The sequence below is a fragment of the Amphiura filiformis genome, chromosome 9 (genome assembly GCF_039555335.1).
Source record: "Amphiura filiformis chromosome 9, Afil_fr2py, whole genome shotgun sequence".
NCBI classification, from domain to species: Eukaryota; Metazoa; Echinodermata; class Ophiuroidea; order Amphilepidida; family Amphiuridae; genus Amphiura; species Amphiura filiformis.
The window spans coordinates 62,434,944-62,462,494 of NC_092636.1; the positions used below are offsets into that span (position 1 = coordinate 62,434,944).

General features: G+C 34.3%; 1 protein-coding gene across 1 annotated transcript in view; it reads left to right on the plus strand.

Moving 5' to 3' along the window:
• Nucleotides 1–27,551, plus strand: part of LOC140160214 (neurobeachin-like) — a 411,951-nt gene that overhangs the window by 49,928 nt on the left and 334,472 nt on the right. Inside the window, 2 exon segments of the mRNA XM_072183491.1 lie at nt 16,098–16,198; nt 21,339–21,434. Coding sequence (XP_072039592.1) covers nt 16,098–16,198; nt 21,339–21,434 — 197 coding nt within the window.

Sequence of the window (27,551 nt, forward strand, 5' to 3'; positions counted from 1 at the left end):
ATAGATCTGTCATAAGTGATGGTGACATTAATTATAAAAAGTGTGCCGCCTTTTGTGACTGTATCACAGACGATTTATCATTTCCTATCAGTTGGATCATCATTCATGATAAAATGTAACACATTCATCTAGACACTCAATTTACTAAGCTAGTTATGAACCTCTGTGACACCAATTTAAATCTGATGGCAACTGAAGTCTACAAAATGGAGCAAGTGCAGAAACTAAATAAGTGGTGATTTGTAGAGAGGTGCAAAGATTACTGCCAGCCAGGCATTCTGTTAAAAGCCCTGAATATCTGGAGGGTTGCTTGTATGAACTAGATATGAAGGTACATAGAGGTAGCACCTGCTGTACATCTTATGTTTGTATGTCATATGTAGAATGCAAAATGAAAACAGGTGAGAACCGTGATATCATGAGATACATGTCCTATGATTCTATTGAGCAAAGGTTTGATGGGTGATACAGGGTGATGCAAGGTGATGCAAGGTGATACATGACAATGGTCCCAGTAGAAATAGACCAAGTAAATGATGAGACTGGTTGATGTGGGGTTACCTAACTGTCCACCATCATCCATCTTTTGAAGTGGTTAATAGTGGGCGATATGTGGCAACATTCCCAGTGGCGGCGCCAGGAATTTTTTCGGGGCATGGGGGCAAAGTGAATTTCAGGGGGGCAAAATTGAAATGTTTGCCCAAAATTGCCGCATAAAAAGTGGAAATTTACGTGATTTTGGGGTTTTGCATCAAAAGTGGGGAGTACCAAAAATATTAGGGGGGAATGCTACCCCCCTGTAGTGCCGCCGCCACTGAACATTCACTTTAGTGATAGCTACATGTACAATATGCAGCGTGGTGATCCAAACCTGACCTTAATGAGCTGAAGGTCACAAAAATTTGTTGTCGTATTTCTGGTTTCCCATTAAATAAAGAGAAAGTGAATATTTACCCACCTTTTGCAGAGCAGTAAAAGTGACATGGTTGATGGTGACACACAGCAAAACTATGGGGAATAAATGCGCACTGAAGCGAGGTGTTCAGTATAAACATGTTGATGTCTTCTGAGCAGCATTTGAAATAAGTGTGTTTGTTAGCGCTAGAAAACCATATGATATTGTGGTTGTATGGAGGATGATCAAAGTCAAGATTTGTTTGTGTTTTATAATTAAATTTTTAAATTTTATTCCATCTTGCCAAAAACAATTACCAGGGTCTCTAAATATCTATAAAATTATGGTTGCTATTTTCGTCATTCCATGATTGTAGTAGAAAATGTTGAAAGATAGCAGCTGTATGGGTACACAGCACTGTAACTTGCATTGCTAGACAGTCTCCTTCAATCAGTTTTGTGCTTGAAATGCCTGCAGTTTACTAGAGCACACAGTAACATGAAACGCCACATATCACACACTGCCAACAAGAGAAGTACCAAAGTGTAAAGGAATAAGAGGAATTTTCAATAGAGCTTTGCATTTGCTACATTATTTCTTGGACCGCCATGTTTAAACATGCTATTGTAGCAAAGACGTGGTATTACCTTTTAACAAATTGCGCCTATAAATTTAGTATGATAAACCATAGACCCTACAACTCTTGGGATCATCATCATGGGGAGCGCAGGGAATGGATGAGCTGATGAAGTATGGTACATGCACATTATCAATAAAGCGACCACTTAAATCTAAGACTATGACAGCTCAGAATTGCTATTTCTATTAAAGTACAACAATTAAATGCCTGTAAAAAAGCAATCAAGTATAAATATTATCATACATTGTAAGCCAGATTAACGGAAATCAAATTTCATTTTCCCATTAGCAATGCCCCATTGATTTGTGTCAGACAACATGTCAAGAATGAGTTCTAGCAATTAGTGCACTGCGATTTAGTGAATATCATCTTTAAAAGCATGGGCACATCTCCATGCAGTTTACATATTGCACAGTTTACACCAATACATTTGCTAGGCTTGCTACATGTATAGGAATATTGAGTGTGTGAGAGGGCATACAGGTGTGCTTGATGCTGATACCCACAACATTCTCAAAAAGTTTTGTTTCAGGAAATTTTGTGAAGAAATTAACGCACACTAAGATAATTTTGGTTGGTTCTGAAAGTTCCACTTATTTGAATGACCCATGATGTGCTTGGACTAGTATTTGTTTGTTTGTTTGTTTGTTTGTTTACCCAGGTTGGTCCGTGAGGAACACATGCTAATCCATGGAAAACCATGGACCGTTCCAAGCTCATACAAATTTATGCACAAGCCTGGATAGCCAGTGTAGGCTAATATATGCATGCTGGCCTAGATAGCTTTGATAAACAAAGCAAGAAATGGAAGAAAATAGCTAGGAAAAAGAGAAAAGAGAAGGCCACTCCGAACACAATTGTACAATTTTACTCTTAGCCCTTACTTCGTGAGAAAGGAAACTGGAATTCCAATCTCAGGCCCCCGTTGAAATCAGTATAATCATTGTCTTACAGATTTTTCCTGAATCTTTTCCACTGTTTACTGTGGTATCATCTGAATCCATTAAAAATTGATCAAAAATATAAAAAACACTGCAAATTTTGTGACGGAGTAAGTGGTCATAAGTAGCAAAGATTCTTGTGTTTGATGGCTCTTGGTAATCTTGAGTGTCATGGTTTAATCCCCACTGGTCTTCTGATTCTGAGTTTGTTAGTCTATCAATTTGCTATGTCAGATTGCCGTAGCTCACTTAAAAAGTCACAGGTAAATTAATTGAATGCACGTACCTTTAACATTTACACCACCCAAGATTTAACAATCTCTACCCCGATCAACGTTGAATGTTTATGATGTCGATAATTTTTTCTCAGTTTTTGAGCCCAATTTTTGGAAGGTCATTTTGGGGTCAGTAGGGGTCATCTGAGGTCAAATTAGTAAAAATTGTCGGATGGGCATGAGACTTGGTGGGTACAGTCACCATCAGCCAGGTAATTGTGCCCAGCCGAGACCCACCAAAATTTAGGGATCAAAGGTCAAATTCCAATATTGGTCCAATCAAGCTCAAATTGAACAGACAAATCGCCATGGGTTGTTGCAGGTTGATTTACTTTTACCAAAAGTAATCGTAAAAGCAGGCGATCGCGAAAGCAGGCGAGACTCGTGGTTCGAGAACCGCCTTGTTACCAGAACTCCCCAGCCGGAACACATTTCACAGACAGTCCCATCCACTTTCATCAGTCTTCAGCCCAGTCCCCTTCTTTGCCTGTTCAGGAATATACAACTTACAACAGACCCTCATAAGGTCCATCTCTAGTCTTGTTGACCTTTTACAACAGAAATTGTACCTTGCACATTTTTTACAATTGAATAATGTTTTATACATTTGTTTAGAAAGATAGGTCTGTAAATGTCAGGCATAATGTGTTTGTAAATGTTTTTGTTGGGGAATGTTATGTTATTTTACCTGTGCAAGGCAGGGATATGCTGAGCCTGGGACTAATTAAATACTTCCAATACAAACATGTTTGACATGAATTATGCAGGACAGAAGCATAAATCTAGTATCTTTACATTGAGACACATACACACAAGGAAAAAAAAGAAGGAAAAAGAGATCAATGCTTTTAAGAATGTAAATCCATTCTTAAAATAAACTAGCACAACCCTTTAGAGTGTTTCCCCCAGTGTTTTTCACATTTGCAGATTTCCTCAACAGATGAGTTTGAGTGGCATTCTACATGTAGATGTGCATGTTGTCAATACATACATATAATGCAACAAATGGAGGTCTGCAGGTATATCACAGGGTATACGAAATACTGTCTGCTTTCATTATTAATTCAGTTTTGGGCTCTATGGCTTTAGTCTGAATATCTCTTATTTAGGCCTTAAAATATATATAAATGGAAATTCTTGTATACAGTCAAAAAATAAGTTCATTCAAGGAGAAGGTTGTCCAATTCTACTTATTGTTAGAATATGGCAGTGTTAGGGAGAGACATATTCAATATTTACATGAGATGGGAAAATTGAGAAAGAGCAATTTTTCCCGAGAAAAGAATGAAAACATTTTCTTAATGTAAAAAGGGGAACGCAGCATTCAGAAATATGACATTTTTGAACAAATGCAAATGGGTGAACATAATATTTTTGTTGGTAAAATTGAAATTGAAGATTGGTGAAACAAAAGTGCAATTGTTAAAATCAAATATTGGAACTTATGTTTCGTTCACACCTACATTTCATTTGATTCCATCGGACATCATCAGGTGACTGATTGTGTGCAACCAACTTAAATTTACTTGTGGCAATGTAATAATAGCACATTAGATAATGGCTTTTTGGGTTTAATAATCTTAGCACTTTACCTTTTGCCCTTCACAGAAATGAAGGAAAAAATGTGCAAATTAAAGTGGAATGAACTTGATGCCAGAGGCTAAACTATATACTAGTTGAATCAAACTCTGAATGATGAGAATCCGTATTAAAATCACAAGCAGCTGAGTATAATGAGTGTGCAGAAAAATGGATGTGAACTAATTAACCTGTGAATTAGTTACGACAGTGAACAGCAAATGTTCACATTTTTAGATTTCAGAATTTCTTATCCCTGGATCGGAAATGAGCATTATTGCATTGATGGGAGAATGCATGCGACATCTTAATTGATCCATATCTGGGTTAAAACATGATGAATTGCCAAAATTAGGTTATTTCAAGTTTCATATATCATAATTTATGCAAAACAAATCCTGAACTTTTGTACTGCAATAGTTGTAGGGTAGGTATGTGTGATGCACAGGTATGGTCTTGGGAACTTATTTTTAACTCCAAATATAAGATCTTGTGAATTATAACTTGGCTTCAGAGTATATATATTCAGGTGCAAATAGAGCCTGAAAATGGGAAGATCCTGGAAAAAGTGCCTACTGGAGGGCATAAAAACTGAAGCTATAATATATGTGATGTTTTTGCTTCATTAATAGTTACCAGTAAATCATTGTATTTTTGTATCATCATGGTTATTCTTCCTGTTAAATCATTGCCTCCACTTAAAATGTCATTTCAAAGTTGTTCACCATGCTTGTCCGCTTATCAGTGTAAATTGTTTATGGCATTTTACCATACAATTTCATATTTTTAAATTGAATGATTCATTGCATTTTTTGTTTAAAAAGGTATGGCTACAGTTTTTTCAATTTTACAGGGGTGCAACATTTACAGGCTCTGCTTATCGTTGTACCTCCTCCATCGTGTTGTATAATTTCGTATTTGGTCATTTTTGATGGAAAATAAATAAATTTGATTGATGTGGCTGAAAATATGGGTCTCTAAGAAACAGGAGAAGGTTTAATGTCACTTACACAAGTCACATCCTATAGCCAATTGAAAACAGTTTTATTTGGAAATTCATTAACCAATCAGTGATCATTATTTCACGGTTGTCGCCAGACGGTTTGTTTAGTGACGGAGGAACACAAACCGGCTGGGACCGAGACATTCGAGACAAATGTGTCGATGACATGGTACCACCATCCAAGATCAAGGTCACTTTGAGAGGATTGTTTGCAAAGATAATTTTTAGAGATCCTTTTCCCTCTCTAAAATATTCCAGATATTATTCTTCCATGCATTTCTATTCATTTTAATCATTACTATCAACAGCCAAATAATTCATATTCAAGTTGTCAATCACTACAATTATTTTTAAGGTATAAAAATCAATAACAATTCCCAGCTGTTATGCAAGCAAACTTACTTCATGTCTCAAGATGTAGTTGTAGGCAAGACAACTGGCAAGATATTTTGGTGTGCAAATTGCAGCACATATACGGTTGTCCCCTAGGTAGCATACATAATACTCCTAGACCCAATTCTGATAAACTCCTTGACAATCTATGCAACTAAAACCAGATATATTTCAAGTCTCCATATTTAATTTGAATCTGTGAGGTACCTAAAAGGTTTTGTCTTTAATGACTGAATTGTAAAGAAGACTGGAATGGGCGGAGGACTTTTGTTTCTGAATATTGTTGTGTAGATATTGGAGGATGGTCCTATCAACAATTTCATCCCACACTATCAAAATGGAGATTTTGGTATCAGTAGAAAGCTCATAATATTAAAAAAGAAGCGCAGTGATTTATAGTGTGCGCTACGCACAGGCACAACGCCTAGACGTTGATCCACAAGCCTCGGCAACACTTTCAGGTTGTCGCTGACCGCTACAGCCCCACATCATTCCATAAACCATTTAACAACAAATCAGGGACTTTGCTGCTTCAATTCCCAAAATAGCCATCGCAACCAGGATCAGCTCCCCGAGTATCGTACGGGTTACAACAAGACAATTAGCAGTAAGTTCCTTGTCCAAGGGAATTTCACGCTAACTCAATTTTTCCACGAGAGCATACTAGGCACCACCAGGGTTCAAACCTGCAACCTCTTGCACCATAGTTGAATGCCTTATCAATTGAGCTAACTTGACTGCTAAGCTTATCATTTACAAAATGAAATATAAGGCTGAAATCTGTTGTGTTTGGATTTTGTAAAGTGAAGTGTGTCGAAAGTGGCTTCACAGACTTTTATGTGGCCTTCAAATGCACTTTTTGCTCTCATATGAAACCTCATAGGTGGAGAGTAGGGGTCATAGTCAGTCAACCAAGGTGAAAGCGGGATGTGATGAAACCGGACCATCCTCCTTTAATATGATCAATTTCCATGGCTAGACTAGACTAGCCAGAAATTCAATATTTGCATAGCATGAACTGACAAGAGACTCAATTCTGTTCATATTCTTGCTGAGGATGACACCTAAATTTGGTAAAAATTCTAGTTTTTACATGATTACAATGAACTAAAATACACAGCAAAAAGCATGGCATGCCTGAAGTGCTGACTATGCGGTATATAATTTAGTTGTGACAAAATCTGTGATTTTTGTAATAAAATCTCAGGATCTTGAGCCAATTCTGGCAATCAGTCAATCATTTTCACCAATACATACATTCACGATCTGATCTGGGCACTGCCATAAAATTGCGATTTTTTTAATGGCCTCATTTGTTCAGCTCAAAATTAAAAGAGCGACATATGTGATAGCCAAACTAATATATTTTGTGAAAGATAGGGAATACAAATCTATTTTACACAGAAATTTTACAATATTGGTGAACTGATCTGTAGCTTGATGTGATGAAAAATGTATTTATTCGAGAGTGGTGATTGTTTCTTCAATCTTCATTTTCGTTTATGACATGTCAATACATTTGACATTTGTTTACTGTTTCTGACTATTTGCTCTCATCATATCCCACATTTTATATTGACATGTATTCAATAATGTTACTTTTGTATTTATTTTTTGCTGAATTAATGCCTCGCATTGTAAAACACCTCAAAATTAGCAAGTAAAACATAGCAAACAGCAAAATATGTGGAACCAAAAACAAACAAGAAATAATTTAAGCGAACAAACAAAGTAACACTTTGATTGAACAAAAAAGTAACACTTTTCATTGTAATATATTGAAAAGTATGAAAATTAATTTTTAGTAGTTTATCAGTCTTTATCGTCATTCTTATTTGAATATTATAAAGCATTAAATATCCAATTGCTTTTCAGTTTTGCAGATTTGATGATTGTCAGCAATGGGTGAAAATTGTGTACATGCTAAAAGGCCACATGTATTTTGCTTTACATACAGCAATCCAAGAATTTTGCGAAGTTTAAAAAATTTAATCTGCAAAATGTGGTTGCTTTCCTAAGTATGAAAATTTAATGTAACAAAAATACTTAGGTTGGCTGTATGACGTATTAACCCTAAAACATAAATAGATGTAGCAGAGCACATCGTGGTAATGAAATCTAGTTTCCACCTATTTTGTTTTCTTCTATTTATTCAACTGTACATAAAATTAAAGCTGGCAGTAATCAATAGCCATTAGAGAGCAATATTATTAAGTGATGGTTTTGCGTAGAATTTGAATCGAGAGGTCACCTTGGTCTTGACAGGTCATCAATCGTCTTGACACATAAAATTTGATGCATTTTTAAAAGGTGGAGAAAAATCTTGAAATTTCAGAATTGGCTTGAATTTTAATAGAACTGGGTGTTAAAATGTTATGCAGCGTATTAATCATTCTTGCTACAGAGAGTTAGTGAGAATTTTCAAACTCGCACCTGTGAAATTTACCTACAAATAGGTGGAGAGAATAAATGCTAGAAATAATTAATAAATTGCTTCACACTTCTTGTAGATACAGTGTGTCCCAAAAGTCTCTTTAATATCTTAAAGCTTAGTATATTGAGTACATTTATATTGAAATTAAGGTTCAATTTTATGAAATTCTGAAAGCATATGCGAAAACAAAAACACTAAATCTTTCAAGTGACATACTTTGCTATTTAAGTGACATACTTTCCCATTTTGTGGCACAAACTTTTATCTTAAATTTTAGTCACATAATGTGTAATACCATACATAAGACATTTGCAGAATAGAGAATTTGTGTTTTTATTGCATTCTTTCAAGCATCTGGAACATATTTATTGCATTATATTAATATAGATTAAAGGGGCATTTAAGTGATCCACAGCCTCATCCCCCACTTTTCTCAAAAAAAGTTGAGATTTTTATATCACTGGAAACCTCTGGCTACATAATGTTTATGTACAAAATATTTCTTGCAGATTAATTCGTTTTGCAAAAGATATCGTGAAATTTGAATTTCGTTCTGGTGCACCAGAACGAAATTACAACGTATTGTCTATGGAGCAGTGTAATACACATAATCATGCATAACTCGCATAACGCAAAAATCGGAATCAACTGAAATTTTGGGAATAAGGCTTTTTTTCGTGGATATCTACTGAAAAATGTCATAAAAAGAGGATGCTAGGATCACGAAACACTCCTTTAAGTATGAAGTAACTATATTTATAGTAACAGACAAACAGTCCATGATGATTTTCAAATTACATATACATTTTATTGGGCATTATGGAAGCATGTTTCCTTTCTCAATGTGAAAAATACCATGCATCAAAATGTTATCTTCTGTAGATAGCAAAATTTAGCAATTCAAACATATATGTACTGCCCTTCTGCCCTTACTTCAGAAATGTCACTCACAATTAAATATTGGCAATAATATCTCTTGGTTATTTTTAACACACTTGCATTTCAACTGACCAAATATTGAGCTCAAATCCAAAAGTACTTTTAAGTAAATTAAAATTTACTTTTAAAAATGTACTTTTAAAAATGTACTTTTAAGTAAATTAAAATTTTTCCTTGATGTTGAACTACTCCCTAAATTCCAGAAAAATACAGCACAATTTTTTTGAAATTAATAGTAGTGATGGGCAAACATGGGCAGTGTCATTAAGAAAATGTTCTTAATTGCATTAGTGTTCTTTATACAAAATACAGCATGAGGTAAAAATCATTGAAAGGTACATCCCTATGTCTTGTTGCTAATTAACTGAAAATGAGTAGTCTATTGTGTGGGCCACTTAGCTGATTACTGTCTACTCAAGATAGCATTCTGTGTAGCAGGTTAAGAGGTTAATAATAGATCTTGTAATAGGGTGTACAACTACAGACACAATTTCCCCAAGCTAATTAATGCAACAACAACATAAGTAACAACAGCAAAATTCAACATTCAACATAGATTAAAATTCATGTTTAAAAGGCAAAATATTAAAATAAATTACAAGAAAAAAATGTTATTGACATAATTATGGAACATGCATGTTTTATTTGTAGTACATACATAAAGATATTTATAAAATGCCTTTAAAAATTATCAAATTGCTGAACAAGGAGAGAAAGAATGAAAGAAAAAGAAGCACAGAAGGAAGTGTAATTGATAATGTAGTTTAAAGTCTTAAAAATAGATAGATAAGATGATAAGCTTATACACCATCATCTGAAGTTTAGTTATTTTAGCAGAATAGTTGGGCTTGTGATTTTTGTTGTTGGGCTTGTGATTTTTGTTGTTGCTCTTGTAACCTGTTGGAATGACTGTTCCATAAGCCAGTGTTAATAAAGTGAAGGTAGAGCCCACTGCATGTTCCCAATTTTGTTATTTTAATAAGCAGTCACCTTTTTGAAAATTCTGAACTTGACATATCAACAAGATAGAAAGTTTACTGTGGTTTGAGATAGGAAGCCTTGTGTGCATAGTGAATCACATGTGTGTGGATTGAATCCTTGATAGCACTCTTGCATATTTTGTCATTCATTTGTGTGTAAGGTGTTCGTTGAGGAGTTATTGCAAGAAGACCCATCTGCAATAGCTGCCAGGTGTCATATGTTTAGATGTGTACAATATAGAATGCAGAAATTATCGAATGTGCATAGGGCAGCTATTGTAGATAAGTCCTTGTAGCACTAACCCCTTGTTGATATTCTGGGGAGATTACTTTTCAATTTTGTACTGAATATGCAGCGTTCATTGCACACAGATATATGACATCCACATCCTATGCCTTTCTTGTGCTCAACTCATTCATTTAGATAATACAATGTTCACTGTCGAACAAGGATGCGTGTACAATTTGCACAAAACTTACTAAAAATAAAGTAAAACATAACTTGTAGCATACTTTGCTTTAAGATGTATTTTAAAAGGTTGGCAAACATAGACAAATATTAATTTAAAAACCATTTGTGATGCCAATAATGGATGCAGGGTAGAGAGTTAGCATCATGCCGAGCATGAACCTAATTTACAAGGAGATTGGTACGTTTTTAGGCAGTTGCTTTCTTGATTAAATGTAGTAGAACACTTGCGGTCAGGGACTGCATGTCTACAAGCGTTTGCTGGGATGGCGTGCATGCTTAATGGCATGTGTATTGCATAATACAATCATTGGAATAACATGTTATTTTGGGCTATGCATCAAGTTCAGGCTACATGTTTGTACAAATTGCTCCTTGGATAATACATGGGAGTTGGGATTTATTTAGAATCATACTCGGAAGAGAACATGTTGTTATTGCTAAATGGCTTTCCATCGGGCAGAATGATTTGACAGATAACTTGTCATCTGCTGTCAGATGGTGAGGCAGGAAATTGTCAGTATTTCAGGTATATATTTTATTCAAACAACCTTGCAGTAGTGACACTGAATTGTGGCATTACAATTTAAAATATATATACTCACCAAAGGCAATATGCATTAAAAGCACAGATATTTATACAGAAAAATATTTGAACAATCAAAACATTATTTATTTAAATAATAGAAGTATACACACGTAACTGGCATGGCATTGTGGGTAGACAGAATATTGCACATTTGGACATTCCAGTTGAAATTCATACACCTCTTATGGAAGACATGGTCGTAGTTTTACAAACAGAAAGTTTGAATCTCAATTGGGGTTAGCTAAATGGGTGACTCCATTTGAAATTCCCTGTGTATGCGATTCAGCTCATATCTTCCATAGGGGTGTATGGATTTCAACTGGAATAGCCCAATGTCTTTAGAAGAGAAATAAGTGTGATTGAAGGTAGCATATATTGAAAAATTGATCAATATGGAAAAATATAATTGCGCACTGAGAAATTTGCAGAATCAAAGGAAATAAAACATAACGCTAACAGGTTGATATGGAAGGATGTAAAAAACAAAATCAGTTACTGAAATGATTATGCTTAGTTCTGTGGGTACATACATGTAGGATGAATGAATTTGTAATCTTTCCTCAGAGCAGTAAGCGCACAGAAATTATTTTTTGAAAAAAACACCCCAAAAACCAGTGCATCTGACTGGATTTGAACTGGCAACCTTTGTATGACTAGCACAACACTCTAATTAATTGAGGCATGATGGAGCAGAGCAGAAGATTGAAATGTTTAGGCACTAGGTTCAAATGGTGTTCTATTGTTTTACTGCTTTTTTAAAATCAATTATTTAAGAGATTGTTAGATAAAGATGAAGTGTTTTGGAAGTGATTATTCTTGGAGATGGATGGTTTAACTTCATCACATTTTTGGTTTAAAGTGCAAATGATAATAAAACTATTTTTCAGTACCCTTTTTGGATGAACGTTGAGGATATTTTTTTTCCGTACCTTCAGTGCTTCAACTTGTTCTTGTAAATAATGCCTTAAACTCTTCTGGTACTTTCCATGAAAAACACCATTAGACAAAACGTGACCACAATTATTGACCATCAACTTTAAAGCTACTTTTCAATATGTGTTGGCATGATGGCACATTGCTGTATATTATTGCGGACAAGTAGAGGACAAACTGTTGCAGAAAAAATGTTCGCGCTTACCATGAGTTGCTAATATTTCAAAATTGTAATTTGGTTAGTAATTTAATTTGAATAATATGTGGTTTCTTTTAATTGTTCCAAGCAAAGGGAGCTTTTACATAAATTCACAAGAGTGCATTTAAAAAAAAAATTTTTATGGAAATAAACTATGAATGAATGAATGAAAAAGAGTAATGTGCATGGGTGTAACTAATGAGAGACAGTCTTCTTGAGATGTTGTGTGTTTGTTTCTTTGTTTTGGAGCTGTTCTTTAAATGCTTGTGCAGTGCATGTATGTAAGGAATGGAATATAGGCCTAAAGTCTTTATTGAGACAGGTTTTGTTTGTTTGTTTGTTTTGGTTTGGTTTTTGTATTTTTCCATTTTTTGTCCATATTTTTCGGTATTAACAAATAATAACGAATAGCAAAAACTACAGCAACAGCAAAACCACACAAATAAATTAACATACGATAAAAAAAAATGAGTTACAAAACAGACCAGCTGAGAGTAACATAAAATAATGTTATATAGCACACAATAATATTACACTTGCAGAAAGCTCAAAAAAGTAAGTCATTCCCTAAATTTTTCTTATATATATAAGAATGTAAAGGGATAAGATTGACTGAATTTGCTGCTTTGGCAAATATATCTTCAACAAAAGGAATTCAGCAATCATCTCAAGTTGTAGACATACCTACACAAACTATGTCTAACATCTATTGCTAATAACCTCCAGCCACCTGTAAAATCCAATCACTCACATCTCTCATCTTTTCATCGTTTCCTCATGCACATCCAGCCCTTTTTACTCTGTTTTCTCTCAAATTGTTTCTCATTCTCTCAGTAGGTGGAATATCACAGTTAAGTAGCCGTAATAAGACCCCTTGAAAATGGTTGGAATAAATGAACAAAGCCTCTGGACAAAACCTATGTACCTAAGACCTACTTCTTACAATTGAAAAAATAAATCAACTTTTATTTTCAACGACAATTTATTTTCAAAAAGGTTATTTCCCTGAAACAAAGACAAATTGGATGCCATTGCTACACATTTTCTTTCACACCATATAAGTGGTGATCTCGTAACCTCTACTAAATTGAATTTTCTGTTTTCTGTTTGAGCGCCCGATGAGGGGATTTACACAACATTTTATGTAGTATTTTAATTATAGACCTGGCAGGTAACAATAGACCCCTTTGAGTCACAATCACTTAGTATCAATCTGTACTAGGCATGGAAATTGTAGCCACTTACAAAAAACCTGCTCCCATCTGCAGTAGTTTCTCACATAGCAGTAGAGACCTAAGAATGCACTTAGTTTTGAACATAAAAGCGTGATTCTAAATGAAAGATAGAGCTTAAACACACGTCACTGACTCTCATTTCAAATCAAGATAAAACGCAATTCCACATATTCATCCTATCCATTCCTATTGATGCAAATATCAAACTGGACATAAAACACTTCCGTGTATACAAACTAACATTTCTGTGAAAATGCAAATACGTAAATTTTCTAGCAAGTTTTTCTTTATAAATTCAATTGTCTTTGCATTTTTGGGTTGATGGCATATCATTACTGTCCCAATTTATGTATGAATATAAACCCTAAACCAGGTTTGATATAAAATTGAGGGTGGGAAGACATGAAAAGGTGGATTTTTAGCAAAAAAGGAGACTTGAATGAACTGTGAAAAACTGTGTGATTACAAATTCTTCCAGTCTCTGAGTACACATGTTTATAATACTCCTTGGTTTATTTTTAGCACAAACTAAGAATTTGTGTGATTGAACTTGTTGCTAAATGAACATTCCTAAGGAGTAAGCCATTTTGAAAAGAACAGAAAAAATCAAGCTGTGCATGTCTATGTTACATACCTTGAGTTGGGCCTTGAGTTCCTCTTAGATGAGCTTATGCATTACCAGAATGTCTTTATTATGGCAAGCTTTTACTTGCTGCTTGTCAATGCAGGCAAAATGTGCAGTATTGAAAAGAAATATTATATGATGTATTGATGATGATAACATGACCTGTTCCAGCAAAATTTACTTGATATATTATTATGTATGAAAAGAGTATAACAAGATGAAAGTCTCATGATTGAAAGAGACAAAATTTGTTTAATACTTCATTTTGTTATGACACCTTGCTTTTAAAGGTTTTGATGAAGCTATATAGTTTTGCTTATTCCTTGTAGATAACATTACATATTTCTTTAAACTTGCATAGCCTACTTGAGGTATATTGCTGGAACGGGTCATTTGTTTCCAGATGTTTTTGTAATCAATAGTTTTCATAACATGGTTATAGCAAACACTTCATTATACATGCCGGTATATGCGTTCTTCAAAATTGTAATGATCAATACAAATAATAGAAATGAGGAGATTGGATGTAAAAAAAACCACAAAAAACCCACAAAAAACAAACAATCAAAATTGATTTATATCGGCAAACATATTCTGATGGACATATGATAATATAGTTGAATCTCAATTTTGTGGGAGAAAATTATGCAAAGAGATAAATAAAACATATCCAATTTGAATAATTTTGTGGGAAAAAATTATTGAAAAGATAAATAAAACATATCCAATTTGACCACCTGGTTATAACTAGTAATAATGATGATGATGGTACATGTAATTATGCATGATGTTAGGGGAAAATTATGACGAAAAGATAAAATATCTCTAATTTAACTACCTGATAAAAAATAATTAAAATGGCAGTGATTGTGATGCTCCTTACAAGCCATACATCTGCATTATATCGAAACACCTAATATTGAAAATAATTTTGATTTATAAAACGACAACCTTGGAAGCATTAAGCAGATAAATTGAATTTATGATTCTGCCACACAGTAATTAAAAACGCTTAGAATAAACCTATTCATAGAGATTGTTTCATTGGGATGTTTAGTGTACACATTGGCCAATTATATGGTATCATCAGCATCTTCTTTCCAGTGGAAGAACATAAATTGTTATTTGCTTATAGAAGATAATTTTATAAATCGAAATTATTTTGTATGTATGTGAGTTAATTTCCCCCTTTTAATTTGTGTAAAGGAGTACAACAATCTTGCTTTCAGTTGCATCCATCTGATTTTGTTGTATATCTGATGTGATTATGTGTTGTTTTTTGATGGTAATAAAAACGATACGATACGACATTGACAGCTCTGACTCACTGTTTATGTGTTTATAGGTAAAAATCACTACACCCTTAATTTGAAGTAAATTAAAATATATGGGCTACCCTGAAAACAAGGGCTCTGTGTATGGATATTGGCTTGCTAATGTTTATATGGATAAAAGAATGGCCGAGCAGTCTGTTTCTTGTTGTATTAAACCTGATAAAAAGAAGAGCATATTATTTTGGAAAAAATAAGATTTGTACATTTCTACATTGAGCTAAATAGCTGAACCTATCATAATATGACATAAGATACTTGAAGATGTCTGTTACAGCTTTAGCAATATTGTCCCCATTTGGCATAAGGGGCACATTTATTTTCACGACACAAATTGTTCACAATGAGGAAAACATAAATTGTTATGAGCATGGACATTTTGAACATCCTTTGCAGTTTAATATTCATAATGTTTTCATTCATGTAAACATTTCTTACAAGACAGTATTTGATGAAAAAGGTCTTCGACTTCAAGTTTGTTTCTTAAATACCTCAAACAGTCAGGTCTATAGACTACCCTAATGTAACACTATCCCTGCATTATTACCACTTTTGTATCCCAGTGCAGTAGCTAGTGTTAAGGTATACATGATAAAATAAACAGTGAATTAATTTGACTGGCTTGTTTCTATTTTCAGATTTATTGATGGAGATCTTAGGTGTGTGTGCCAGTTACAGTATATCAGTCAAGGAGTTAAAGCTGATATTCAGCTTTCTGAAAGGAGAAGAAGGCAAATGGGTAAGTTTTCAGAAAAATATTTTTTCCCCAGCTCCAAAAAATAGAAAAACCCCATCCTGTTCTATGGGTGGACAGATTTCTCAAGAAATGTGAAACAAAAAGCATTTTGAAATTTTTCTGAATTTGTTTAAAAAAAATGACAGTCAAAATCAAACCACTTGGCCCAAAACAGCATTTTTTAATTTCAAACAGCAAAAAAAAAAAAAAAAAAAAAAATTATCAGGGTCAGTCAGGCCCATAGAACTGTTTTGTTGATGTTGTTGCCTAAGTGTGATTTGTTTACACAACTAAGAAAAATTAACATATTTTCAGTACATGGACATTTGGAGATTGAGTTTTTGACTGAGTAGATACTTGTGAGAAAAATATGATCATTCACCAGCAATTCACTGTAGTTCCATTTGGTGTTGTTTGATTAGCTCTTGACTGGGAATCTTGAGTGCACTGGTTGGATCCCCACCGGTCTTCATTTGTTTTACTCTCTCTCTGTTATCATTTTGCCCAAGCTTCCCTTGCTGAAAAAAGAAGAGGAAGAAGTAAATATGAATCTTCCTGTTGGAAACTTGGGCACCACAGTCAGATTTGTTTGATCTTGGAATCGACCATTGATACTGCTTCGATACTTGATGAACTATCAACTAATTAATCAAAATGGTCAATTGTTATTGGGCGATACATTACATGCAACGATTAAATGATATTGCAATTAACAACACTCAGTTAATTAATATTTCATAAATAATGATCAACCAAGCATCGACAGTGTCGTTTGAGAGGTTGAGCAAATTTGGCTCCATTGGCTTAGCTGTAATTATATACATGTTTTCTTCAATCCACACCACAAGGGGAAAGACTGACCTCATCAAAATTTCAAGATAGAATTCTGCAGAACTCTCACATCAATTGACTTAATAGAAATCCACATTGAGACAGGTGGTGTAAGGATTGTTGATGGTTTCAAAATGAATATTTGGGTCCAGGTGTCCCGGGCACTTCCTTCAACATCCTAGAAACACATAAAATATGCAGAAAGGGTCATACAAAAATGGTTTGATTTCTGTAGGGCTGGAAAAAATGGACTTTTTGGAAGAGGTGAAAAAGGGTTTTGAAAACCAGGACTAGCAAACAAGTATCTTTTAATAAGAGAGTAGGGTGACTGCCACTGTACAGGGTGTGCTTGTGTATCTTGATATCCCAGCAAACTCAAGAATATATTTAAAATGTTATAAACGTGATATAAACATGTCTCGGGTTTTGGTCAAAACATTTTAATAACATTTACATGTTGGGTTCTCAGGGTCGGGTTATATAAAGGTCTCACAGTCGGGTTATACAAAGGTCATGAAAACGTTTTTAAAACATTTTTAAAATGTTCGATATGATCCCGGGGATATGATAAAAATAAAACATTTAAAAATGTTGTCAAAATGTTATTGTAAAATCTTTTTTGGAAAACACTTTTGAAAAAATATTTTATCAACTCTTAAATTTGTTAGAATGCTTTGCAGCAAGTTTTCAATTGCATTTTTGAATGTTATTAAACATTTTATTTCCTACCTTTCATATAACCTGACATTTAAACGTTATCTGTAAAACGGTTTGTGTTTGCTGCGATCATGATATAAACATAGGATTATTATCTTACCTTGTGTGTGATGCAGTATGTGATTCTATTTAGATATCATTCAATAGATGTGGCTTAAATTAAAGCTGACAAAGCTTTCACCTGAACGTGCCATGCACAGCATACTGCAATTGAATACTGTGAAGTCAAGGTTAGCTTCATGCCAGAAAGGATTTGAAAATAAACAGTTACTTTCAATACTAATTACACATTATATTGGCACTTAAAATCTTTGCTATTATTACCATTTGAAACTGTTAACTCTGAAATACTAATCATTTTTGGTTTCCAAGCAGCTAATCATGAGATGGTATTGGCCCTATCAAAATATGTCTTCAAGAGGAGTTTTGCATGATCTCATATCATATTGCTTACTGCTACAAAGTATACTCACCAGCAAGACCTATATTTGGGCTATCCACATACTTCTTCATCTGATGACCTGTAATAGCCAACATTCCCACATTTCGATATATCTTTAGCTCATTTTTAAGCATTCTTGCTAGATTTTACTCGCTCCCCCCCCCCATTTTTCCCCAGAATATTCCTCTTTTTTTTTCATTAAAATATGTATTCTCATGTCTGGTTTGAATACATTGTAAAGGGAAATAAAAATGAATACAATTTTAAGCATCTGAGTATCAGGTGGAGCAGGGAACAATCTTTTATTGCTGAAAATCTGATTTTTGTACCCCATCATATTCATTTCAAAATAAACGAGTGTAAGTTACAATATAAATTTAAACCAAGAAAACACTACTTGTGGGTGGGATTGGGGCTGCAGGTTGGATGTCTGAAAATAAAAGCAAAAATAATTCCATATTCTCTCTCTTGAAGCCACAATTATTTTCTATCATATCAAGTTTGAATGGTCTTCCAGCAAAACCAATAGACACTAGAACTCAAGCCAGCCACCTTAATGGTGCTCCAACACAACCTGATCCTATCACATAAGAATCAAAACATGTGTGTATTCCCATGTAAGTAACATAGTAGTGCAGTGTAAACATGGGCCACATTGACAAGTATACCAGACTGTAGGAGCCTTGAGATCTGGCCATAATACTCTCAAATACTTCCTAACTACTTCCGTGATATGTTGCTATTTGACACTGCCAGGGTGATATAGAGATAACAACTTCCATGTATCAGGTGTAAAACTGGCAATTACATGCACTTGTTGATGCAGACACATTCGGCAACCAGTACAAGATAAATGCATTGACATGCAACTATCCCTTTGTCTGGTGTCTTGAACATGTTGAAACAAGTTAAATGTCTGATATGTGCTATCTACGGAAGATAGCAATGTGTAGTACATGTGCTATCTACTGAAGATAGTAAATGAGTAGTAGTTACAGGTGCCATTTACTAAATATGGCAATGTGTAGTAGCTTCATGTGCTTTCTACTGAAGATAGCAATGTATAGTAGCTACATGTGCTATCTACTGAAGATAGCAATGTGTAGTAGTTACAAGCACTATCTACTGAAGATAGCAATGTGTAGTAGCTACAGGTGCTATCTACTGATTATAGCAAATGTGTAGTAGTTACAAGCACTATCTACTGAAGATAGCAATGTGTAGTAGCTACATGTGCTATCTACTGAAGATAGCAATGTGTAGTAGCTACATGTGTTATCTACTGAAGATAGCAATGTGTAGTAGCTACATGTGCTATCTACTGAAGATAGCAATGTGTAGTAGCTACATGTACTTTCTACTGAAGATAGCAATGTATAGTAGCTACATGTGCTATCTACTGATTATAGCAAATGTGTAGTAGTTACAGGCACTATTCACTGAAGATAGCAATGTGTAGTAGCTACATGTGCTATCTACTGAAGATAGCAATGTGTAGTAGCTACATGTGCTATCTGCTGAAGATAGCAATGTGTAGTAGCTACATGTGCTATCTGCTGAAGATAACAATGTGTGGTAGCTACATGTGTTATCTACTGAAGATAGCAATGTGTAGTAGCTACATGTGCTATCTACTGAAGATAGCAATGTGTAGTAGCTACATGTGCTATCTACTAAAGATAGCAATGTGTAGTAGCTACAGGTGCTATCTACTGAAGATAGCAATATGTACTAGTTACAGGTGCTATCTACTGAAGATAGCAACATGTAGTACATGTGCTATCTACTGAAGATAGCAATGTGTAGTAGCTACATGTGCTATCTACTGAAGATAGCAATGTGTAGTAGCTACATGTGCTATCTGCTGAAGATAGCAATGTGTAGTAGCTACATGTGTTATCTACTGAAGATAGCAATGTGTAGTAGCTACATGTGCTATCTACTGAAGATAGCAATGTGTAGTAGCTACATGTGCTATCTACTAAAGATAGCAATGTGTAGTAGCTACAGGTGCTATCTACTGAAGATAGCAATATGTACTAGTTACAGGTGCTATCTACTGAAGATAGCAACATGTAGTACATGTGCTATCTACTGAAGATAGCAATGTGTAGTAGTTACAGGTGCTATCTACTGAAGATAGCAATGTGTAGTAGTTACATGTGCTATCTACTGAGGATAGCAACATGTAGTACATGTGCTATCTACTGAAGATAGCAGATGTATAGTAGCTACAGGTGCTATCTACTGAAGATAGCAATATGTACTAGTTACAGGTGCTATCTACTGAAGATAGCAACGTGTAGTGCATGTGCTATCTACTGAAGATAGCAATGTGTAGTAGTTACAGGTGCTATCTACAAAAGATAGCAATGTGTAGTAGCTACAGGTGCTATCAACTGAAGATAGCAATGTGTAGAACAGGTGCTATCTACTGAAGCTCATGAAGGTAGCAATGTGTAGTAGCTACATGTGCTATCTACTGATTATAGCAATGTGTAGTAGCTACAGGCGCTATCTACTGAAGATAACAATATGTAGTAGTTACAGGTAATATCTACTGAAGATAGCAAAGTGTTAAAACTGTACACTACTTACGTGTAATCAATCTTAGGTTTATGCCTTCAAAAGTGAACCCTGTTCAACAGCAACAGCATCATCAATTTGATGGGGTATTCAAGCTATGAAATAAAGTTACTACAAATCTACTGAACTAAAGATAATGCAATTCTTTACTAAAGTTGTGAAATGGAATCAGGATTGATGTCCTCAAAAGACAATAAAGGTACTTGTACATGAGCCCATTACATAATAATGATGGCACATATACACATTTATACCACTTGTATTTTATTCCAGGGTAACCAGCTTAGCAGTTTGTTGTATTGTGGAGTATTTAACTAGCTGCTTGATATTAAAGATTTCATTCATTTTTACATTTAAAAAAGTGTACAATGTTTCATCACAACCCAGTAAACAACTATTATGTTTAAACATGACAAACTATTAAAGTTTAATAGACCACTTACAGTAGATTAAAATATGTCTGCTATCTTCAGTAGATAGCTCTTGCTAAACTACCATGGAACCCTACATTATATGAACCATTTTTTCCACTCTAAATCAAATGCTTGTTTTTAAACTCTTTTTCAGCCTCCATACTCTGTAAAGTTGCTGCAAGTTTTACGACAGATGCCCAAGAAACATGGACCAGATGCTTTCTTCAGTTTCCCTGGCAAAAATGCAGCGGTGAGTACTTAATAGAAATACATTACAGTAATAGAATATTTTAAGAACAATAGTAGTATTATAGTACTATCCGTAAGTGGATTTACGAAACCCGGTGCAAAATATGTTACTTATTGAAGTAGAGGATGATGATGATGATAGACTGATGGTGTACAACAGTTGTACTTTATTCTCATGTTTTAATCAGCATGAAGACAGGACCTATGAAACCCAATACTGAGACATGCAAGTGATGAAAATAGTTCTAGTTACTGTGGCATTTGGTACAGGTGCTTTAATGCAGTGATCAGTGGTTATCTTGACATTCCCTTCAAGTCCATAGTATATACAATGTGGACTTAGGTTTAAGATTGTACTTGATAGCTGCATAAAGCTGACTATAACCTTGACTAATTGATTACATGTACATGTAATTTATGACTGTAAGACTTGACCGATTAGTCAAAATGATTAACACTAAACATGCTAAATGGATGTTCAGTTTCTTATACTATATTTCTTGTTGAATTTTCTTTCAAAGAGTTAGGTTTTTATGATTTTTTGGTTACTGATTTCAGACAAAGATCCCTTAAAGATTAAAAAAAAATTTTAAATCACCAATACTTACATGTGACTGCTCATATTGACCCAAGGTAGTAAATCAGATAAAGTTTTGCTCATTGTAACACAATTCTGATTTCATTCCTACCATTATGCAATCTTGTTCTTTGCCAATAGTAGCAGTGTAAGACTTCACTTTGCTTTTCTAATTATTCAATATTTGTATTGAATATGAGTTCTTCAAATAGAATCATGATTCATTGTTATGATTTGCATATTTATATTAAAGGAATATGATACTCACATAAAGCAAGCACTGCTATTAATTTTAATGTTGACTCATATTGATATCTGAGCTGGAATATGATGCCAAATCTATGCATAAAATGGTTGCATTTTGTTCATATTTGTTTTGACTCATTGTAAAAAGATTTTTGTTGCAAAATTTTAATGTAAGTTTAATGACAGGGTAAATTTTGCTAGCCCAAACAATTTGTACTCAATGCATTTTGTTAGCTATATATCGATAGAAGAAATGTCACAGGCAGAGCCAGTGGCATTGCAGCATCTTTCTTCCCTTGTTTGGTAGGCGTGCCTCCCTCCAAATGTTGATGGGCTCCATTTACTAAAATTATCATTTTATTGAATATCCTCAATCTTTGTCTGTTAGGCTTAAAAAAACAGGTTTGTGTCTCAAATCACAAATATATTTATTGTCACAACAGTGCAGAGTAGGTTAAAATATGAAATTACAAGAAACATAGATTGACTTTCATAGGCTTTATAGATTTCATATTGCTTGTAAAACAAAATGTATGTGGACAAAATCTTTTGAAAAAAATTGCCATTAATTTTTTGCTTGGAAAAATCTTTGGGAGGGGGAATTTCTCAAAGCAAAATTCTCCCAAAAACTAAATGTGCACAGCTTGAGAGAATAAGCTTTCTTAGATGACTTATTTGCTCCTCTCCGTCATTTGATATTGAATTGAATTTTGTTTTATTCATTGTTGAATCAAACATATATTGTAATTTAGTTGGTGTGCTGTATTTTGATAAATACCTGTCACATGTTCACACTATAATGCATCCCATCACTTCACTGATGTGTCTCTCATATTGCACACACATACACACTCGGCCCCAAGTGTAGCTATTCCTGCTTAAATGTAAGAAAAACAAATCTAGTGTATTTTCAATACATTCATACAAACAAGACACATACACACTGAATATAACGACAAGATCTAAACATACATTGGCTCAGATCGCACTAGAAGCTGAACCCATCATATGTACGCCAGGCAGGCAGCCACACATAATAAACTTACTAGAGGCCATATACGTATGTTATAGGCATGTAAGAGCTACAACCCTGTAATATTAAAGCATGCAAAATTCCCAGTATGGTGTGGTTTGTGACTGAGAGTTAATATTGAAAAATGCTGAGGGAGAAATAGCGCTGAAGAATAACAAGAAAAATAGTAAATTGTGGTTGCCAATAGAAGCAATAAAATTTTGCTGCATGAATATTAGTTAGGGAATCAGTGCATTCCATGTTCATTGAGAATATCACGTGCATATTTCAGAATACCAGCATTTAGAATGATACCAGTTGGTATAAGCGCATAGTCAATACAAATGTTGTATTCAATTAGTAGCACTATTTTGTATTATTAAGATTTTATTTTCAATGGAATCAATTAATGCTGGTAGAGGAGTAGCTTTTTTTTAATAAGATATTTGCAGCTATATGTAAAGGCTATTTAAAATGCATTGAGTAGAAAATTGTCATGTAAACGATCACTGATTTGTGGTGATTGCTGAGCAAAACAGGCCTTTCGAACTAAGATACAAAGTGAAACATCAAAAGAATACAGTCTTTTATTTACCACAGAAGAGGCAACCTGGTTGCTAGTTCTTTGTCCAAGAAGATCGTCAAACACAGAACTTAGATTGTATTAGCCCGAGTCTCTGTTCATGGCGGTGTCCTGCTTTCCAGCATTCTCCTGCATCCTTAGGCAATGATTGTATCTTCAGATTGAATCTAGTCTTCCTTAAAGTTTTCATTTTCACATACAACCTTCTTTGCTACTGATTAGATCTTAAATATTTGGGTCTTGCAACATTCTACCGTAAATCCTGACAAACACACAAATAGTAAAGTAAAATCAAATTCATGAAAAACCAAGATGCATGGTACTACCGTCTAGGTTTTTAGCACCCTACAGGATTTAGTTTCTTTTCCTTTTAAGCTAATAAGCAGGTCACAATACCCCTATGATATGTACTATCCACAATTAGTTCTCATGCACCTGTTCAATTCTCAGTTCAGAATTTGTAGCTGCCATCAATAAGAGGCTCATGTTTCAGCAACAATGTATTGGCATGGTGAGGTGCTGCACATACTTCAGGTTTTTGTATATAGCACTCCTAAATATTGAAATGTCTGCAAAATTAAAACTCAGAGGAAATAAACTTAACACATTCAACAGCAAGTTATGGAAACTAGTTATCTAAATGGAAAAAGTAGATGTATAAAACAAAAAAATATGGAGGACATGTATTTTTGGTTATATAAGGAATAGGGAGTATGCTTCAACTGGGATTGTTTGGGGTCCATAGAAGTACATGTATCATTTGATTGTCATGCACACAATCTTGTTCTGTCAATTATATCCATATCAATTATATTCATTATCCATCCATTGTCCTATCAATTATATCCATTTAGTAGCCTCTGAGCACTATCGGGCTTGGCTGGGCTTCGGAAGAATGTTATAAATAAATAAATTGCCCCTCAAAAAAAAAAAAAAAAAAAAAAAAAAAAGAGAAGCAAGATGCAACCAGATGTAATCTTCTATGGTTGTAACTTTCCATTTTTCCTTTTCCCTTTCAATTAAAAAATTATTTGCAAATATTGCAACATGATAAATGTTTGTAGTAATACCCAGTGGTTTATGTATCACCTGCTATCTGATCCTGGGAGATCTTGTATTCAGTATACTATACTTGTATTATACTTGATACCGGCTTGATAGCATCTTTGGGATATTTCCGCCTGCATTTTACATCGCTTATAAGATTGCCTCATCTTCAAGGGTGAAGTTCATTGCTCTGCTTTGTTGTAACTATATATTTTTTTTAAAAGTTTCCTTGTTTTAGTGTTTCTAGATTCACAATTTCATCCTTGTTTCATAGATGTGGTGAGATTTCCTTCCAAGTCTTCAGGCATATTTGCGAGACCTTGTTTCCAAAAAAGTAATATTATACAAATTCATTTTGAGGTAGGAGATGGCTTTACCACATGAAATGGTCTTACTGAGTTATATACAAATGAGGGGCTATACATTGCAGAAGGTGTTGCAATGTTTCAATGTATTTAAAAATATCAATGTTTTCTTCAACAGTGACATTTCTATTTCTCTATCTATAAATATACTCAGCAAAGTTATCGGAGCAATATCATGCTGAGGAATTACATGGCACTGGATGAATAACAATTTACTACACTACTAGGTTTAGGTCCCTCTCAATCTACCTTACTCTGCAACCCTAGATTTATAAGTGTGCATTATTGAAACCATTAATATTTTGAATATCGTGTATTGAAGTAGGCAATGACTTCCAGTAAAGATTTAAAATATGCTATATACCGTATATCCTGGAATAGTTGCTCCCCTTCAAGTAAACGCCCCCACCATTTTTTCAACCAAGATGTTTAAAAAATGCTGATATTTCCATGCTATATTGCGTAGTAAGCTTACCAAGGTGCACACACGAACACTAAATGGCATCGGTAGTTGGTGAAAGTCTGATCGTAAACCCGAAAGTAAATCAGAAGTCATTGTTCCTATGTTTATAGTTCAGCATTTCAGCGTGAGTTTTAAGCTTACCTATCGATTTTAACGGGAATTGTTGTTCTAAAAATGACCTCAAATAAATGCCCCCTCTTGGAAAATGCAACGGTCCCCGGGGGACTAATCAAGGATATACGGTATCTCATTTTTGTCAACTTTGCTCATTATGTTTGAACTGGTCACAAATATTCAATGTAGTAGGCTGGATGTTTCCATTTAAAATTTTTTTTTAAATGTCAATGGCCTGTGTTTTTTTAACATCATGAGGCCTTTTCAGATGTATTATCTTTAAAACAGACTTAATATTTGTGTTAATTGTCTATCATAGTGTCAAAAGGTGATCGATAAGGGCATTAAAGGGACATACACTCAGCATTGAGTACACCATACATAAAATGTCTCCAATTCATGATGGATAGAAGATAATCAATCATTGTTGCTTAGCAACCAGCAAGAGGAAACCATATTTCATTATTAATTGATACAAAATATTAACAGAGCAAAATGTTTTTAAATGCATGAAGTATATTTGTGAAATTGGTTAAGCTGTTTTATTGATTTTACAGGTAATTTGGAAGTCGTGACATTTCGTGGGATTATTAAGTTCTGAATTGGGAAAAAATTGAAACCCTGTTGCACACAAGCAAAGTATGACTAACACATACTGTTGTCTTCCTTTTTTGGTATGTGCCTCATATTCATGCCGTGCACTGAGGATGATAAAAGATCAATTTATGGCAACTCTTATATAATGTGCAGTAATGTCATGGGATACAGTATGTTAAGTTCATACTCGGTCATTAGTTTAGAAGTATAAGTGAGTAGGTTTTAAGGTATTGGCCACTTTGTTGACTTTATTTGAACATTGGGACTGGAGTGTAAGTATGGTGAACCATAAATGGTAAATCATGATGATTTGGGTGATCAAATCAGGTGCGGGATTTTGCCAACCTGTTATCTATATACTGAATATTATTACTCACTCAGTTAAATGAACTTACATGAATTTTCTGTCATAAAAGTTATGAAATCTAAGCAGCAGGGCAAACTTTAATTAATTTGGAGTAATGTTTTAATCAAAATACCAGTTTTCTGACTATTTGGAATGATTGTGAAAAACAAGTGAATATTAGTTACAACAGTAATTATCAGAGATTGATTAAGGAGGGAGGGTGGATGGGAGGGAGGGAAGAAAGAGAGGAAGGGAAATGCAGAGAGGAGAAGGAAAGGGAGGGACAGACAGAGAGAGGAAGGAGGTAGGGAAGGAGAAATGAGGGAGAAAAAAGAAGAGAAAAAAGAGAATTTAGTATATTTTATGCTCTTTTGTGTAAAATATTAGGGAAATGTGCTTTGTAGATTCTTTTGCAGAATGGAAAACAAACCCTGGTTTCTTCAAAAGCTGAAAGTCTTGGGAGTTAATCCGAAAAATTGTAACTGAGTCATGTTTAGGAAGTCTTCAAAAGTATGGCTTCTTTTTTCACCAAATCTAACCTAAATATCAGTGAGAAATTGGATTACTTGCTCTCACAGCTGACGACATAATTATGTTGACATAAGAATGTGCCGCATTTTAAGTCATCGCTAGAAGCTGTGTGTATTCTATTTGAAGGAGTAGAAATAGGGGAATGCGGTTAAAAGCAGGCTAAGTTGCAGCACAATTTCAGTGAAGAGTATCTGTGTCTCATTTTAAAAAGGAAGGACTTTGTTTTAATAGAATGTT